Raw genomic sequence first — 19026 nt, 5'->3', positions numbered from 1 at the left:
GTTTATTAGGCAGACAGGATTTAAATGAGATAGTAGCAAACACGAAACAATACATGGCAAAATGTTTATATTCGTATTAATCTTATGGCGAAGAGAATACTACATGTGATTCACAATTCATAAAAGGTCCTATTACCAACCATCTCTTCTCACAGGTAGGAAAAAATTCAGAACGTAGAGTTGGCCAATTGACAAACATCCCAAACAGTCTTGCCAGTCGGATTTTCGTAGTACATTGAAATGCTGCTACATTCGAAGATCAACAATATAGAATTTGTATTTACTTCGTTGGATAATGTACCAAAATGCAGTGGTCGAAACTCTGGGCGGAGGAAAAAGGCTCGTCTTCCACTTTTTTTTTTAAATTTATTTACTGATGCAGAGATTTTGGTGCCAGTATGTATCTTTGTGCCTACAAAGCATGCCTGTGTGGCGCTACATATATTCGACGGCAGAAGTTAGTTGTGGCGGCACCCACCAACATTTTTCAGAACTCCCGCTTGCTTTGCACTCGATTCTAAGCCGCAGGCGGTTTTTTGGATTACAAAAACCGGAAAAAAAGTGTGGCTTAGATTCGAGTAAATACGGTAAACCACAGTGGATCTCGGTTCAAATGGCTCTGAGCACTATGGGACTCAACTGCTGTGGTCATCAGTCACCTAGAACTTAGAACTTCTTAAACCTAACTAACCTAAGGACATCACACACACCCACGCCTGAGGCAGGATTCGAACCTGCGACCGTAGCAGCAGCGCGGCTCCGGACTGGAGCGCCTAGAACCGCACGGCCAGCGCGGCCGGCTAAAAGTGGATCTTTACCATCCATAATCAACTTACTCGGCACATTATTCTCTAGGGCATGATTTACAATCCATTTAAACTTTGCAGCTCTACATCCGTCATACTGGAACTAAGTGAAATCCATTTATTTTCTAAATGGGATGCCAACAACTACTTACCTGCTCTTTCTGGCAAAACCATTCTCCTAGCCTTCTTATAGGCTTATTCATTTTAGTAACATTTGTAGTTGTGTTGACATCACGGTCACTAATCCTTGTCTCTGTACTGACACCACTGACAAGATCAGACCCATCTGAAGCTACAAGTTCTAAAATATGCCCATAGCATGTGGGCTGACGAACTAGCTGCTCAAACAGTTTTCAGAAAGTATGTTCAGAAGTACTCCACACGACTGCCTTTTTGTACCACCGGCAATGAATCCATAGATGTCCCACTTTATTCTCAGTAGGTGAAAATCGTTTGCAATGAATACCACATAATCTGGGTATGTCTGCACTGCTGAGAGTAGGATTTCTTTGTATGAGTTTCAAATTGTCATGGGAGAATTAGGTGGCTGGCAAAAGTATCTGATAATTAATTTTAGCTCACTTACACTAGTTACCAATTAGAAATTTTGTGTAAGTCATGTTGTATCTCCTAAAGTCACTCAACAATGACACCTTTCTGAAAACCACAGTATTATCAACAAACAGTATCAGATTTCTGCTCATCTTGTCTGTCAGATTATTTATGTGTAAAGAGAATTAGGTCAGGCCCTAAATTCAAGAGCCAACTGGTGTGGCCAAGTGGTTCTAGGTGCTTCAGTCTGGAACTGCACAACCTCTATGGTCGCAGGTTCAAATCCTGCCTCAGGCACGGATATGTGTGATGTCCTTAGGTTAGTTAAGTTTACGTAGTTCTAAGTTCTGGGGGACTGATGACCTCAAATGTTAAGTCCCATAGTGCTCAGAGCCATTTTAACCTAATTTCAAGAAATTTGTTACAAATACTTCAGCAATTTACTGCTAAAATTTTGACAGTCTAAGTGTCTTTACTTTGTATGCAATCTGATTTTGCTCTCTGCGTATTGACTGGTGAGCATTCATCCACAATTGTCAAACTATCATGTAGCCTAAAAAGCCCCATGTGCACTCCACACCTACCAAAGTAGCTGCTTACATTGTGTAGTGCACTCCTGACCCATCATGGGCAGTCCTACAATTCCCCATCCCATATCGCAGGTCCAGAAATCTGCTGCCAAAGCCATCACAGAATCAACAATGCCTTTGATTGAGACCTCAGCTTCAGTTCAAAAGACCTGATCAATTCTTGAAACAAAGCTGCAAACTGTGACACCCTATCCATCCTAGTAATAATAGCATGATAATTAACTATAAAAACACACACAAAAAGCTAAATACATAATATAAGGGGCATTCAAAAAGAAATGAGCCGAAGTATGGAATGCGCAAAACCAGTGACAGGAGGGTAACATCGTGGCGTGTGTAACGAGGGGTGGTTCCGACCAGAGTGTGGAAGTTCACAGCCTGTCAGTAGAGGGCACAGTTGCACGTCACGTGACTACACAGAGCTAGCAGTAGCATGCACCAATCATATAACACTGCCAGTCGCATTGCAAACAGTGACGAGGAGGCATCAAAAGAAGAGCAAAGAGGTGGTGTTCGTTTTCTGACAGCGGAAGGAGTAGGAGGAATGGACATTCATCGACAAATGTCACAAGTGTGAGGTGAACACTGCACGTCCCTTGCAAGGGTCAAGGCATGGCACAAGCGCTTCAGGGAAGGATGGATGTCGTTAGCTGATGATGCACGGTCTGGAGCACCACACTGCACTAGTGATGATATCATCCAGCTGGTGGATGCACTCATTACCCAGGACCGCTGCCTGATAGTGAAAGCCATAGCTGCTGTGGTCGGATTGATCGTCAGAAGTGTTCACAAGGAACGACTGCACATGTGCAAAGTGATTGCCCAATGGGTGCCCCACAGTCTTCAACCACACCAGGAAGCAAGTCGAAAGGCCCTCTGTCTTGCTCATCTGCAGCACTAGGCTCTGGAAGGGAATGTGTTCCTGACACAAGAGGTGGCTGGAGATGAGTTATGGTGCCATCACTTTGAACCAGAATCAAAATGACTAAGTCTCCAGTGGAAGCATCCAGGGTAAAAAAAAAAACACCTAGGCCATCCACACGAGTGCAGGAAAGGTTATGCTGACATTCTTCTTTAGCCAAGATGGCCCCCTTCTCATTCACTTGCTGCAGCACGGGACAACAGTGAATGCACAGTGTTACTCGCAAACCTTGACCAACCTTCGCCAAGCAACCAAATGAAAAGGACCAGGCAATCTCACCCATGGTTGCCATTGCAGCCCCGGGAATTTTAGGAGACAGCCATTCACCGCCTTGTGTCGCAGTGGACAAGTGTCTCAACAGCCAGGGTCAATACTTCTAACATACAGGTACTGTTTCAGTAATTCTGTCTCCAGGTTTATATATAATAGAGGGAAACATTCCACATGGGAAAAATATATATATAAAAATAAAGATGCTTTAACTTACCAAACGAGAAAGCTTTGGTATGTTGATGGACACAATAAAAAACACAAATACACACACAAATATTCAAGCCTTCGCAACCCCTGGTTGCTCCCGGGATTGGAATGACTCCTTACCCTCTCCCTTAAAACCCACATCCTTTCATCTTTCCCCCTCCTTCCCTCTTTCCTGATGAAGCAACCTTCGGTTGCGAAAGCTTGAAATTTGTGTGTGTGTGTTTTTTATTGTTTATATTGTCTCTACCAACATACCAACGCTTTCATTTGGTAAGTTACAGCTTCTTTGTTTTTTATATATACACACACACACACTTAACATTCTTCACCTATAGTGGCATCTACATGAATATGAAAATAGAAGCAAAAATCTTCAAACAGCCAAGATCACTACAAGCTAACTTATACAATACATTTATACAATACATTTCAATGAATCTCGAATGTGTCACATCATAAAAATACACATTCTCGGAATGTCTTTTTACGATGTGACATGGTGAAGATTCACTGAAATGTATTGCATAAGATCTGAAGATGGCAAGTTAGTTTGCAATCTAAATAAATACTGTAAAGTAGCTATCTTTGTTGTTTGAAGTTTTTTACGTCTCTTTTTCATTCTAAATATGTATCTTACTACTTTTCTCAAATGTCACCAACAGACGCTGATGCCTTACTGAGCTGTGTGACTGGCTGCTTTATAGAAATGACAACTATGCTACAGACTGCATAATCTACACTTTACAGTTACTAAAATGCGAGATTACACCTCTTAAATATAAAAACACACACTGGATTTACAAAGTAAACTACAAAAAAACATAAAAAGCTAAGTATGTAACTTGCTGCTCTACTGGTGCATCACAGATAGCAGCTGGAAACTAACTAGGTTGAAATGAATGATCACTGGCTGCTCAAAACAAACAAATGACAACTGCACCACAGACTGCACAACAATCTCCGTATTGACTCAGAACTTCTTTAACCGTCTTATACAAACAGAATTAAACCTTGAAAGCATTTAACAGCTCACCTGAGTGTAATGATTCTGCCTCTGATAACCACCATGGTGTTGTTAGAAATACCTCCAAAAATGATTTCCTTACAATCACTACAATTGGTCTCTTACTATATCCTTTGACAAATGGATCTGTGTAATCAGTATTCCTCAGTTTATGTTCAGCCAAAATCTGGAAATAAAAAGTTTAGTACATGAGAATGACACTTTTACATATGAAATTTTCCTTCACTCTTCAATAAAAACACACACACACAACAACATACTTCAATACTTTCAACATAGAAGAGTACTGTACCTCGTATTGCACCCACTTCAACTGAATATTATTACTGAAAAATGGTGGAGGTGGAGAGAGAGAAAGAGAGAGAGTTATGATAATAGCTTGGAAAATGTTAAATTATTAGTTTTCCCCCTTCCTGCCAAAAAACGTATTACTGTTACAGCATTATATTTTATGTAACATTTGCTTGTGCACAAGTTCCAGATGTTCAGCATTTAAAATACTAAGCTGATGATATATCACAGTTGATAGATTAGCAGATTAGCTTACACATGGAGGCAATGATAACAGCATATCACAGAGAACAGAGTGAGTTGTCCATTCTGCTTTAAAGTAAACCAGCTTTTCAAAGGGTGTACCAGGAAACTTCAGAATGACAGTGATACCTAGATGCAAATCATGTATTGTTAGTGTAAATAGTGACAAGATGTAGCATTGTGATATGATATGATGATAGTGTAACAAATGAAGAGTGCAGGGGACTTACAATTATTTGGATAAGTGAACAAAATGGCTGAGAGGCCACACCACCACTCAACTTTAAAATGAAGAAGTAAGTTCATTTTAAAGATCAGTGTTAATCTCTCATCTCAATCATTGTCTACTGTTCATCTCCAACCTCTTGTTGTCACAATAATTCCCCAAACTGCGTTTGTATTTATATACCCACAAGATCAAATGGTTAACAAATATTATTATCAATAAAAGTGAGCAGACCTGCATCAGTGGGGAAATAACCGACACTCATTGCTGGTGAACAATTTCAGAACATTTACCTCTTAAAATCTGAAGAAAACAAAGAAAGCTTCCAGTATGTCTTCAAGCAAAAATTTCAAAATTCAGTGGATAAAAAGCTTGCAGAAACAATGGTTTCAACTGCATAAGAGGCTGGTGGCTCAAATTAAAATAAAGGTCAACTAGGAAACTTTTGTGATAAAACTCGAAATTTACTTCAACTGAGAAGGGAAGTTATAATTTAATCTAATGTGACGTTATGGAGTATCTGAACTATGTAAAATACTGAGAAAATATATGAAGGCTGATTTAAAGAAAAACAATGAGGTCATTCTAAAATCCAGCTATCCCTGAGCATACCCTTCCCTTCTCTACTCGAACCCCTACCCCTCTCCCCAAGGACATTCTCCAGATGCTGCATGCAGTACACTGAAGCCCTGTCCCATCCCTACCACCCTACACATCCTCATAGGTAGTACCAATATCCTCTCCAACATCTACTCTGCTATCCCTTCTCCTTCGCACCCCACACTACTTCTGCACGCCCACTCTCCACCTCAGCAAATATTGCTGCTTACCTCAGAAGCAGTTGCAGTCAGGATTAGCACCTGGAGACAACAGTGGCTGTGTGTGTGTGTGTGTGTGTGTGTGTGTGTGTGTGTGTGTGAATGAGAGTTTTCTATGTTGGATGAAGGACTTAGTTCAATAGCTGACTATATCTAGCATTCTTTTTCATTGTGCTTGTCTGCAACTCTACTTGGTGAGTAGCAATCTATCCTTTCCATATTGTTGTTACCCTCAGACATACAATCATATGTATGAGCAACTATAATATTCTGGCCAACTACACTGTACTGTTGCTGCAGCCCTGTTGGAGACTCAACAGCATGTTGAGTGGTCACTTTAACTCCTTCCTTTATTTGTATTCACTCTAGCTCTTTTTAATATCAACTATATAAACAACTGTGTTGCCTCCTCTTGACACTGAGGTCAATGCTTTTCTCTCAAATTCTACATGAAAATTTCTCCCAGTTATTGAGCTTATCCTCATTATTCAGGAATCATTGCTGGGCAGTGGTTTTGAAGTAAAAATAAGCATTAATGTAACACATCCCATGTGTTACATTTGATAATATGGACCAATCCTTTTAAACTGTTAGTCTGATTATAAATAGCCTTCCACAAAAACACTAACAGCTATCTAAAGTGCAGATAATCCATGGACATTTTTGTATGCAATAATCTCTTGACTGTACAGACTTTAAGAATAACAAACAGCTTGCATACAGTTTACTCAACATGCAGACGACAGTTGTTGCTTGTCAGTTAACTGGAGACACTGCAAGTTTGGTGTTCAGAGATACCCAGCATCCCCACAAAACTATGTCCCACAGTGAACAGAATCATTTATCAAATACGAAAGCACATTCTTGAATGGAAGCCAACACTTACAAGTGAAAATAATTTTATTACATGAGCATGACAAAAGAACATATGGGTTTGAATTGCCTACCGAACAAAGTGCCCTCCTTTTTACACATAACATCAAAACTTTCAGAATAATAATCATAGCAAGAAGTTTCTGAAATCTTTTAGAAGTCAATATTAAATAAAAAATGGTACTAAGAGGGGGGTTGGATCAAACTTGGGATCAATTCTAAATCACCCAGTAACTAAGTGCTACCCCACACCCAATGACAAACAGGCTTTGTTGATATGTCTACATTTTTAGATGTTGCTTTAAAAAACCACACAAATTTGACAGGTTGATAGATAAAATGGAGTTACTTACCTCTACCAACTTTATCCATGGGAAATCAGCTAAAAACTGTTTGAAATCTAAATCTTCATGGCCTTCCTTGATAACATCCCTGAGGTAATGTTCAAAAAGCCTGAAAACAAACCATATGTTCTTTAATTCAATATAAACAGATGAGAGGCTTGCTTTTTGACACACAATAAAGTTTCATAGCACATGATATCTCCGAAAAATGATGCAAATCATCAACATGTCTATCAATAAACCATAAACATATTTCAATATGTGGTAACAAAACAGTTACAGTTCAATTTACACTCATATTAAAATGTGGCAATGCTTATAGTTATCATCCAAAACAAATTTTAAAAAATCCTTTAAAAGATAAATGGTAGTATGCCATAAGCTTATTGATAATTTTTCACTGTAATTTAGGGTTTCATTGCTTAAGCTGCGAAAACCAACAGACCAGCCAAAGAATTATAGACCAATCGTTGCTCAGCACCATATACAAATGGCTTGAGAGGCTTCTACACAACAGATTGAGCCTAAGATACTGGAATCAATGCCAGATGAGCAAGCAGGGTTTCAACCTGCAAGAGGCTACACAGACCAAGTACCCTCTCTGATAACTCATATAAAGGCAATCTACCAAAAAAACATTGATTTCTTTCAGAGATTTAAGTGCAGATCAAGATGCTGTTAGCAGACATGAGCTGTTATACAAACTATTCTGGATAATTCTATGCAGCTGTAACATCCTCCTCACTGATAATACGCTTGCAGAGACAACTTTTAAAGTGGTTACCAAGGCAAGAATTAGCTCCAACAAAATATTAAACATCAGGCTGTCACATGGCTTAGCTTTCCTTCAGTCTTTATATTTCTGACATGACAAATACAAAATCCAGGAAGGTCGGCTATGGAGAAAATTGGGCTGTAGTTGCACAACTTGAATCATTAGATGCCACCAAAAACAGTTTGAGCTGTGAGAGATAGCTGCTGAGTCACTATTTTCACTAATGGAGATGGTAGCTAAACACAACTAAGATGGAAGTATAGTGCTTCCACTTTAGTAACAGTCCAGCCAGAAGAGAACTTAATGTCAACTTTCAACAGCTATCCTAAATATCTACAAGTCTCCCTCCCTCCCTCTCTCTCTCTCTCTCTCTCTCTCTCTCTCTCTCTAAGAGGAGCACCTGACAGACTGCAGGTAAAATGAGGACAAATGTTAACATCATCCATAAACTGTCCAGCACCTTTTGTGGCGCCAAGGCAAATACGATTCACACATCAGCAGCTGAGCTCATCTAATTGGTGGTGGAATATTGTCCTCTATATACTCCTTCCACCTTTCTGCCTTCCCTTCTTCGCTTAGAACTGGGTTTCCATCTGAGCTCTTGACATTCATGCAAGTGGTTCCCTTTTCTCCAAAGGTCTCTTTAATTTTCCTGTAGGCAGTATCTATCTTACCCCTTGTGAGATAAGCCTCTACATCCTTACATTTGCCCTCTAGCCATCCCTGCTTAGCCATTTTGCACTTCCTGTCGATCTCATTTTTGAGATGTTCGTATTCTTTTTTTCCTGCTTCACTTAATGCATTTTTGTATTTTCTCCTTTCATCAATTAAATTCAGTATCTCTTCTGTTACCCAAGGATTTCTACTAGCCCTTGTCTTTTTACCTACTTGATCCTCTGCTGCCTTCACTATTTCATTCCTCAAAGCTACCCATCCTTCTTCTACCGTATTTTTTTCCCCCATTCTTGTCAATTGTTCCCTTATGCTCTCCCTGAAACTCTGTGCAACTTCTGGTTTAGTCAGTTTATCCAGATCCCATCTCCTTAAATTCCCACGTTTTTGCAGTTTCTTCAGTTTTAATCTACAGTTCATAACCAATAGATTGTGGTCAGAGTCCACATCTGCCCCTGGAAATGTCTTACAATTAAAAAACCTGGTTCCTAAATCTCTGTCTTACCATTATATAATCTATCTGATACATTTTAGTATCACCAGGATTCTTCCATGTATACAACCTTCTTTCATGATTCTTGAACCAAGTGTTAGCTATGATTGAGTTATGCTCTGTGCAAAATTCTACCACATGGCTTCCTCTTTCATTTCTCTCCCCCAATCCATATTCGCCCACTATGTTTCCTTCTCTCCCTTTTCCTACTCTCGAATTCCAGTTACCCATGAATATTAAATTTTCGTCTCCCCTCACTACCTGAATAATTTCTTTTATCTCATCATACATTTCATCAATTTCTTCATCATCTGCAGAGCTAGTTGGCATATAAACTTGTACTACTGTAGTAGGCATGGGCTTCGTGTCTCTCTTGGCCACAATAATGCGTTCACTATGCTGTTTGTAGTAGCTTACCCGCACTCCTATTTCTTTATTCATTATTAAACCTACTCCTGCATTACCCCTATTTGATTTTGTATTTATAACCCTGTATTCACCTGATCAAAAGTCTTGTTCCTCCTGCCACCAAACTACATTAATTCCCACTATATCTACCTTTAACCTATCCATTTCCCTTTTTAAATTTTCTAACCTACCTGCCCGATTAAGAGATCTGACATTCCACGCTCCGATCCGTAGAATAACAGTTTTCTTTCTCTTGATAACGACGTCCTCTTGGGTAGTCCCCGCCCGGAGATCCGAATGGGGGACTATTTTACCTCTGGAATATTTTACCCAAGAGGACGCAATCATCATTTAATCATACAGTAAAGCTGCATGCCCTCAGGAAAAATTACGGCTGTAGTTTCCCCTTGCTTTCAGCCGTTCGCAGTACCACAACAGCAAGGCCGCTTTGGTTAGTGTTACAGGGCCAGATCAGTCAATCATCCAGACTGTTGCCCCTACAACTACTGAAAAGGCTGCTGCCCCTCTTCAGGAACCACACGTTTGTCTGGCCTCTCAACAGATACCCCTTCGTTGTGGTTGCACCTATGGTACGGCTATGTGTATCATTGAGGCACGCAAGCCTCCCCACCAACGGCAAGGTCCCTGGTTCATGAGGGGCGGGGAGTTATATCTTAGTTTAATGAAATAGTATTGTTAAATAGTTTTATGTAATTTTTCCCTTCTAATAACACCTTATAATTAATTAAGAAAAGGCAAACCTACGTTTCTTGCATTTTTAGACTTAGAGAAAGCTTTTGACAATGTTAACTGGAATACTCTCTTTCAAATTCTGAAGGTGGTAGGGGTAAAATACAGGGAGCAAAAGGCTATTTACAATTTGTACAGAAACCAGATGGCAGTTATAAGAGTCGAGGGGCATGAAAGGGAAGCAGTGGTTGGGAAAGGAGTGAGACAGGGTTGTAGCCTCTCCCCGATGTTATTCGATCTGTATATTGAGCAAGCAGTAAAGGAAACAAAAGAAAAATTCGGAGTAGGTATTAAAATTCATGGAGAAGAAGTAAAAACTTTTAGGTTTGCCGATGACGTTGTAATTCTGTCAGAGACAGCAAAGGACTTGGAAGAGCTGTTGAACGGAATGGACACTGTCTTGAAAGGAGGATATAAGATGAACATCAACAAAAGCATAACGAGGATAATGGAATGTAGTCAAATTAAATCGGGTGATGTTGAGGGAATTAGATTAGGAAATGAGGCACTTAAAGTAGTAAAGGAGTTTTGCTATTTAGGGAGTAAAATAACTGATGATGGTCGAAGTAGAGAGGATATAAAATGTAGACTGGCAATGGCAAGGAAATCGTTTCTGAAGAAGAAAAATTTGTTAACATCGAGTATAGATTTAAGTGTCAGGAAGTCGTTTCTGAAAGTATTTGTATGGAGTGTAGCCATGTAGGGAAGTGAAACATGGACGATAACTAGTTTGGACAAGAAGAGAATATAAGCTTTCGAAATGTGGTGCTACAGAAGAATGCTAAAGATAAGGTGGGTAGATCAAATAACTAATGAGGAGGTATTGAATAGGATTGGGGAGAAGAGAAGTTTGTGGCACAACTTGACTAGAAGAAGGGATCGGTTGGTAGGACATGTCTTGAGGCATCAAGGAATCACAAATTTAGCACTGGAGGGCAGCGTGGAGGGTAAAAATCATAGAGGGAGACCAAGAGATGAATACACTAAGCAGATTCAGAAGGATGTAGGTTGCAGTAAGTACTGGGAGATGAAGAAGCTTGCACAGGATAGAGTAGCATGGAGAGCTGCATCAAACCAGTCTCAGGACTGAAGACCACAACAACAACAATTAATTAAAATACCTTCTGCAAACAATAAATTACTTAAACTGCTAACACATTGTCAAGATTTGCAGACACATTTAGATAGTTGAATCTGTCTTGTGGGTACAATGTGTTGTTAGTTCCACTGCATACAGACTGCATCAAATAGAACTTGTGCTGTATACTTAAAAATATAATTATATTGACCAATGAGTTTTTTTAACAACTCAAATGCAAGAAATTGCAGTGCCCTTACAATTAGTTTTTCATAGCCCACCTGTTTATATCCCACACTGCATACTGCAGCTGATTTTCTGTACAATACTGCTCAAGAGACTTAAGGAGATCAACATAATTTACAGGTGGCCAACTAATGTCTTCTGACAATTGGAGACTATGCATCAACTGCAAAAGAAATTTTAAAAAGTTTAATATTTTCATATTTTAAGGAGTCTGTTACACATGCAATTACTATACCAATTTTTCATACCTACAGAGGGAAGGGAGAGGTGGGCGTTAGGGGGTGGGGGTGGGGGGGGGGGGGGGGGAGTAAAAAGAATTGCCCCAAAGTCAAAAGTTATTAGAAGTAGAATAATTTTCCCATAAACATTAAATTAGAAAAAAATAATATGATCTTTGGTTTGTTTAGATCTTTAATTTCATTATTTTATTCTTACAACAAAAATTTTATAATTGCAAAATGGGAGTTATTTAACACTCTCCACATTAACTAACATGGGAATTTCATAGGAAGTCAGTATGAAATCCCAAGTCTGTTTAATGAATATTTTTCATCTACTGTAAAACTTAGAAATAAAAATTTCAGAGATTTCTAGGATAAACATGTAACTGTACCAGATAACTGTAGCATTTACACCATGTATCCCATATCCATTAGGACTGTGGCTATGGAAAATGGAAGTCATGGATTAATAGATTACAGTCTCCCACTGAATCAATACACAGCTGAAATTGTTTTAAAAGTGTTCTTAAATAGTAACTATAGTGCTTTTTCGGAACTGTATTTAGCAGTGAATACAGCAGCTGATCCAGGACTGTGATCCATATGCTGTCCAAAAATTGCACACAATCTTCACCTTGTGGGCTGGGACATTGCCATGGATGAGCAACCAGGAACCAGCTTCTAAGTATTCAGATCAAATTCAGCAAGTTCTCACCCACAAACACAAAACTTAATGTTGCCTCGCTGCTCCACCATCATTTTCCGACAAATGTCAGACACATACATTCGCAGACAGGACACCTACTGCAACTATGTTAGCACTTTGACCTTCTACATGGCTGTTGATGAAACTACAAGGATCGTAAACCACAAGTCACAACGAGGGAGCATTAGAGTTCGAAATATCATATGAGCAGTCCTAACAGAACTGGGACACACAGTGTATGTTTGCCTAATTGACATAAATTAAATATACATATATAGTACAGCAGTTTTAAAAATTTAGACAGTGCTTGACTTTATGGCCTTCCTTAGACATACACTATGTGATCAAAAGTATCCGGACACCTCCAAAAACATACGTTTCTCATATTAGGTGCATTGCGTTGCCACCTACTGCCAGGTACTCCATATCAGCGACCTCAGTACTCATTAGACATTGTGAGAGAGCAGAATGGGGCACTCCGCAGAACTCACAGACTTAAAATGTGGTCAGGTGATTGGGTGTCACTTGCGTCATATGTCTGTATGCAAGATTTCCACATTCCTAAACATCCCTAGATCAACTGTTCCCGATGTGACTGTGAAGTGGAAACGTGAAGGGACACGTACAGCACAAAAGCGTACAGGCCAACCTTGTATGATGACTGACAGAGACTGCCGACAGTTGAAGAGGGTCATGATGTGTAATAGGCAGACATCTATCCAGATCATCACACAGGAATTCCAAACTGCATCAGGATCCATTGCAAGTACTATGACGGTTAGGCAGGAGATGAAAAAACTTGGATTTCACGGTCGAGCGGCTGCTCGTAACCCACACATCACGCTGGTAAATAGCAAATGTCACCTTGCTTGGTGTAAGGAGAGTAAACACTGGATGATAGAACAGTGGAAAAACATTAGGTGGAGTTACGAATCACTGTACACCATGTGGCAATCCGATGGCAAGGTGTGCGTATGGCGAATCCCTGGTGAACATCATCTGCCGGTGTGTGTAGTGCCAATACGAAAATTCGAAGGTGGTGGTGTTATGGTGTGGTCGTATTTTTCATGGAGGGGGCTTGCACCCCTTGTTGTTTTGCATTGCACTCTCACAGCACAGGCCTACACTGATGTTTTAAACACCTTCTTGCTGCTCACTGTTGAAGAGCAATTTGGGGATGGTGACTGCATCTTTCAACATGATCAAGCACCTGTTCATAATAATGCATGGCCTGTGGCAGAGTGGTTACACGACAATAAAATCCCTGTAATGGACTAGCCTACACAGAGTTCTGACCTGGATCCTATAGAACAGCTTTGGGATGTTTTGGAATGCTGACTTCGTGCCTGGCCTCACCGACCAACATCAATACCTCTCCTCAGTGCAGCATTCTGTGAAGAGTGGGTTGTCATTCCCCAAGAAACCTTCCAGCATCTGACTGAACATATGCCTGGAAGAGTGGAGGCTGTTATCAAGGCTAAGGGTGGGCTAATACCATATTGAATTCCAGCATTACTGATGGAGGGCACCACAAACGTGTAAGTCATTTTCAACCAAGTGTCCAGATACTTTTGATCACATAGTGTACATATTGAGACTAAGAGTTAAAAGACGATTCCTTCTTGCTGGCACATCATGCAACTTAGAGTATGAAATAGCTGCTTTCCAGGATTTAAAATCTCATCAATGTTAACTGAGAATGGAAGACATATGATCCACAAAAGCTTAAAAACTGCATTACATTCAACATAATATTAGTTAAAACATTGGGCAAGCCTTCATTTAAATGCCATAGCTACATTTCTGTGAACACACAATATTTCTTTTTGTTTGTCTTCAAAATCTTTATTTCTATTTCCATCACATCACAATCCGAATAACTGTAATTATTTCAAACAGTTAAATAATAAAGAGCAAACCACAAATACTGTTCAACTTACATCAAACAAAAATTTGCAGTAGTGTGGAGATCCCCAGTACTTTGGGCACACTTGGAATCCACTTGTGTGCTGTGAGGGATCATCTAAATGATCCTCAAATTCTGGTGGTCCAAATGAGTATTCTAAGAGATCCTCATCCAGACAAGCAAACAGCAGTCTATCAATTGCTGCATTATATAGATGAATAATAGTCTTGGGATTCTATGTTCAAAAATGAAGGAAAAGAAAAAAAGTACAATGAAATATCAAGAAAACAAATTATAAAATTATAGTAGGCATTGAAAATGTTACTGCTTACTGTGGATGAGCAAAAGAATATTTGGCTGGTGATGTTTTGCAGCTGCATTTGTGTTTGGCATAGTGTGAAACATTTAACTTGAAAAATTAACTATTTTTCAGAGAAGTCAACTTGCTTACATATGTTCTAAAGTAAGAGTTTGCCTCTCAATCCAAATTTCCTTTCCTTCCTTCTGATGTACGCAGTAGCTACCTCAGTTGCTCTATCATCGTAGCATCGAATGCTATCCTACTCTCAAATATGCAGTTATCTGCTGTCTTCGAATGACAAGTTGACTAAAATCTCACTGATTACACATATTGACTATGTAGGAGGGTCATTCAATAAGTAATGCCTGACATTTTTTTCTCAGAACATATTTATTGTTAAGAGTCAGAATTTGGTGACAATACACATCAACATGGGTTGTCCATGTCCTATTTTTCTACATAGTCTCCATCACATTCTATGGCCATATGCCAAAATTGTAGAAGAGCATGTATTTCCTGCTGGAAAAAGCTCTTATCCTGTTTTCACTGCGTTACTGACACTTTCATCATCTTCAAAGCATGTTCCCCAAAGAGAATCTTTAAGCGGCCCAAAGAGATGGAAGTCCGAGTGTGCTAGGTCTTTGAATCTTGTGGTCTGCTGTGAACATTCGTTGAACCCATCATGAGCACCTATTTGAAGATCCAAGTCTCGGTCCTTGAAGACAAACAGCCAATGATGACCAACAACTGTAGAGCCTATTGGTGAGTTGTGATGCGCCAGTTGGCACACATAATGGCACCCGCATGATTCAGCGTGTCTGGAACAGTGGTTGTGACAGGACGCCCCGAGCATGGCTGATCATGGAGCTCTGTTTCTGCATTTCCTGAGGCTGTAATATTTTTACCCATCACCCAACTGTACTTCTATCAACTGCAGCATCACCATACACCGCACACAAATGTTTATGGATGTTCACCACAGTTTCTTTTTCTGTACACAAGAATTCAATAACAGCACACTGCTTGCAACATGAGTCATTTGTAGATACCATTATGACACTGTACTATGGCTCTGCTATATGCCAGAATGGTTCGAAACTTCACCGGCGCATAGAACAAACATCAAATGTGAAGCACCAACAAGGATGTTTGTCTATGTATGTTAATGGCTTTTTTTTTTAAAAATGTGGGGCATTACTTATTGAACGACCCTCGTATCCTCCTTCTGTGACAATCAGATTGTGTTTCCCTAAGTATTACCACACCAGCAGAATTTGTATGTAAATCACATTTTGTATACAGCTGCATGAACAGAAAAATATGTTATGGGATATCTTTAAATGTAATCTATAACGATTTCCAAACAATGGAAAATCCAAGGTGGAATGTAACAATATTATGAGAAGGAAAGTGGCTACTCACCATATAGCAGAGATGCTGAGTCACAGATAGGCACAAAAAAAAAAAGACACTCACAATTATGGTTTTTGACACCACTGCTCCCAGTGAGAAACTTAAGAAAGCTGAAGATGATATATTTCCTTTTATGATAAAATAGTATCTCATTAAATTTGCTTAATTATAATTTTGCACGCAAATTATGCACCCATGAGAAGCTGAATTAGAGACAGCTACCTAGAAGTGTGTAAAACTTCTATCTCTCTGACAATGGCAACGTGTCATGGCTTGCTCATCATGAGACACCAAAAATGTTGAGGTGCCATCCTGACCCATGACCACTCAACCATTGCTCACAGCTCATTGATACTGATCAAAGCTGGGGCCAGAGTGTGCACACATTGCTCAGTAACATCCTATAATGTGTACAATAGTTTTGAGATCAGTTGATCTGGGGCACTAAGCACACACCTTCATCTACATAGTTGTTTGCTCACAGCATCTTGACACTATTCATGCACCATGGGACATTGTATTGCCTTTCTGAAGATACAGGTCATTTGCAGAGCTGTAAAGTGCTGTCCATCCACTATCTGGCAGCAAACAAATGCCCTCATATGCTGTTCTTGACTATTCTACCAAGACCCAGTATGAAGTCTAACCATATCCCACTCATCTGTGACAAAGAGCTATTCCATTCAGTCTCCCTCTTACATGGCAACTACCTCTCATTCAGTTGCTCATTGCATCTCAGTCACTCACATTCCTACTGCCTCTTTCAGTTAATTATATTTTCATCTATCTCTTTGGAAGAATTTGCTGCTTGTGCACTTTTTACATTATTACTTACCTGATTCTTTTTACTCACTCTCTTAGTGTTCTTCAATAATTTCATTGCATTTTTCTCTACATGACAATGAACAGACATAACATCAAGGACAGTGTGATGGAAGGTTATGGTCTTAATGTTCTCTTAACAGTGACATAATTACAGGTGGAGCACAAGGTTGGATACAGATAAAGATGGGTCAAGAAATTGACAGTGTTCTTTTCAAAGGCATTGTCTCTGTGTTTGGTGTAAGCAATTTAAGGAAACTATGGAAAATCTAGCTCTTTGTAGAACAGAGAGATTAGACCAACATCCTACCAAATGGCAGTGTATTGTCGCACCAATACGCCATCTCATTCAGTGATAGTGGAAAGAAATATTCTGGAGACAAAACAAACCCTATGTTTATCTGATAAACTGGCAATGCTATGAACATCAAAGTAAACAGATAAAATTTAAGTAATAACAAGAAATGGAGATGTCTTGAACACATGATATTTCAGATATAAGTGGGACAGTGGAGGTGTATCAACTGCACCACCTGTTTGTGTGTGCAGGTTGGAAGTTTGCTACGAGAAGACTGTTAGAGTGGCAGTCCACTGACGATGACAAATGTTAGCCGCTAGTGCCAAAGATGCTGTGTGAAAGAACATGGAGTAATTATAAGCTATTCTTTGCTGTGTTAGTGAATGAGATTATTGTAAAAAGACAAACGAACAACTGACTACAGACTTTTAACTTACTTCATGACTCACCTCGGAACAAGGCAAGACGCATGTGATGTTCACGAATTATTTGGTTGTCACACCAATGCAATTATGAATGTGTTTAATTGAGTCTAATGTTTGATGTCTATGTTGATTTGCAGAACTTTAAATGTTTATATGAGAAATGGTAAAGTTGTTTCCCGTGAAAGTTGAAAATATATCGTAATTGAACTGAAAGTATTCTGTGAGTACCCAAATATTTCAAGAGTAGAGAAATAGTCAAATAAATTCTTATAACCAGTGATAGTCTTCAGAGAAGAAGCTTTTGGGAGATCGATGTAGCTGATTATCCAGAGAAGAGGAACGGCTAAACACATCACATAAGTCAACTGACGGGAATGAGGTGTGAATTTGAATGCAATCCAGTTTCGCACAGCTCCTCATGTCATCAAAACGTTAGAATGTGGCAACCGCGACAGGTCTTGAAGAAAACGAGAATTTCAAGACAGAAACGGGAAGAAGATATTTTGAATTGCCATAGCAACCAGGCATAACAAGATTAAAGAACTGTTTTGAGTAATTGGTTGAGTCCAAGAAACCAAATGGAAGGAAGTTGTGAATGCAACACAGTAAAAGACTTAGGAAAGTAATAACGTCAAAGGAACGGAGAGCAGACCTCAACATTTTAGATTAAGAAGAGTTACACCAAGAGTACTTCGACTAAAAAGATTTAGTGTGGAGAGTACACAGATCTCACACAAATCGCGACCGACGCGGACACCAGGTGCTGCTCACTGGTGGTTACTCCACATCCACTCGTCAACGTCAACGCTGAAACCAACATTTGACGCAGACGAAAACAGTACTATCCACTGGTGATGAATACACATCTGCTAACCGGCACAGCCTAGAACTCTATGCCAGGTGTGTGTAAAATAATAATTGAGTATAAAGTTGAAGGAACTTTTGAAAGACTGTATAACTGTAGACATTATAAGTAGTGTAGAATTTTTTTTAATGCTCACAAGGTCTAGAACCTGTAAAGTTATGGATCAAGAACAGCAACTAGGAGAAACTTCAGAACCAGCCATGGCTATTAAAGAGAGTAAGGAGGTGGTAGACTGGTCTGAAGTAGTGAATTTAATTTAAGCCCAGTGTGCAGATTCAGCGGCTTTAAGACAGGAACTAAGTCTTAAATTGGACACAATGAATACTCGAGTAAATAATAGACTGGACGTTCAGAATAAAACTTTAGAATTGCTAAGTGCAAAAGTAGATGAACAAAATAAGTAATTTAGCCAGATGTGTGAAGGCATGGGAAATTTGAAAAATGAATTTGACATTTTAACCACTAACGTCGAAATTTT

The 19026-nt window shown here is 39.4% G+C and overlaps 1 protein-coding gene across 3 annotated transcripts in view; it reads right to left on the bottom strand.

Moving 5' to 3' along the window:
* Window positions 1-19026, bottom strand: part of LOC124711389 (germinal-center associated nuclear protein) — a 294702-nt gene that overhangs the window by 64063 nt on the left and 211613 nt on the right. For all 3 annotated transcript variants that reach the window (XM_047241452.1, XM_047241443.1, XM_047241459.1), the window contains 4 exons: window positions 14459-14659; window positions 11627-11754; window positions 7179-7278; window positions 4384-4540 (listed from right to left, as the gene is read on the bottom strand). In XM_047241452.1, coding sequence (XP_047097408.1) covers window positions 4384-4540; window positions 7179-7278; window positions 11627-11754; window positions 14459-14659 — 586 coding nt within the window. The remainder of the gene's footprint in view (window positions 1-4383; window positions 4541-7178; window positions 7279-11626; window positions 11755-14458; window positions 14660-19026) is intronic.

This window comes from Schistocerca piceifrons, chromosome 1 (assembly GCF_021461385.2).
Source record: "Schistocerca piceifrons isolate TAMUIC-IGC-003096 chromosome 1, iqSchPice1.1, whole genome shotgun sequence".
Classification (NCBI taxonomy): Eukaryota; Metazoa; Arthropoda; class Insecta; order Orthoptera; family Acrididae; genus Schistocerca; species Schistocerca piceifrons.
This window is presented reverse-complemented; position numbering and strand designations above follow the sequence as displayed.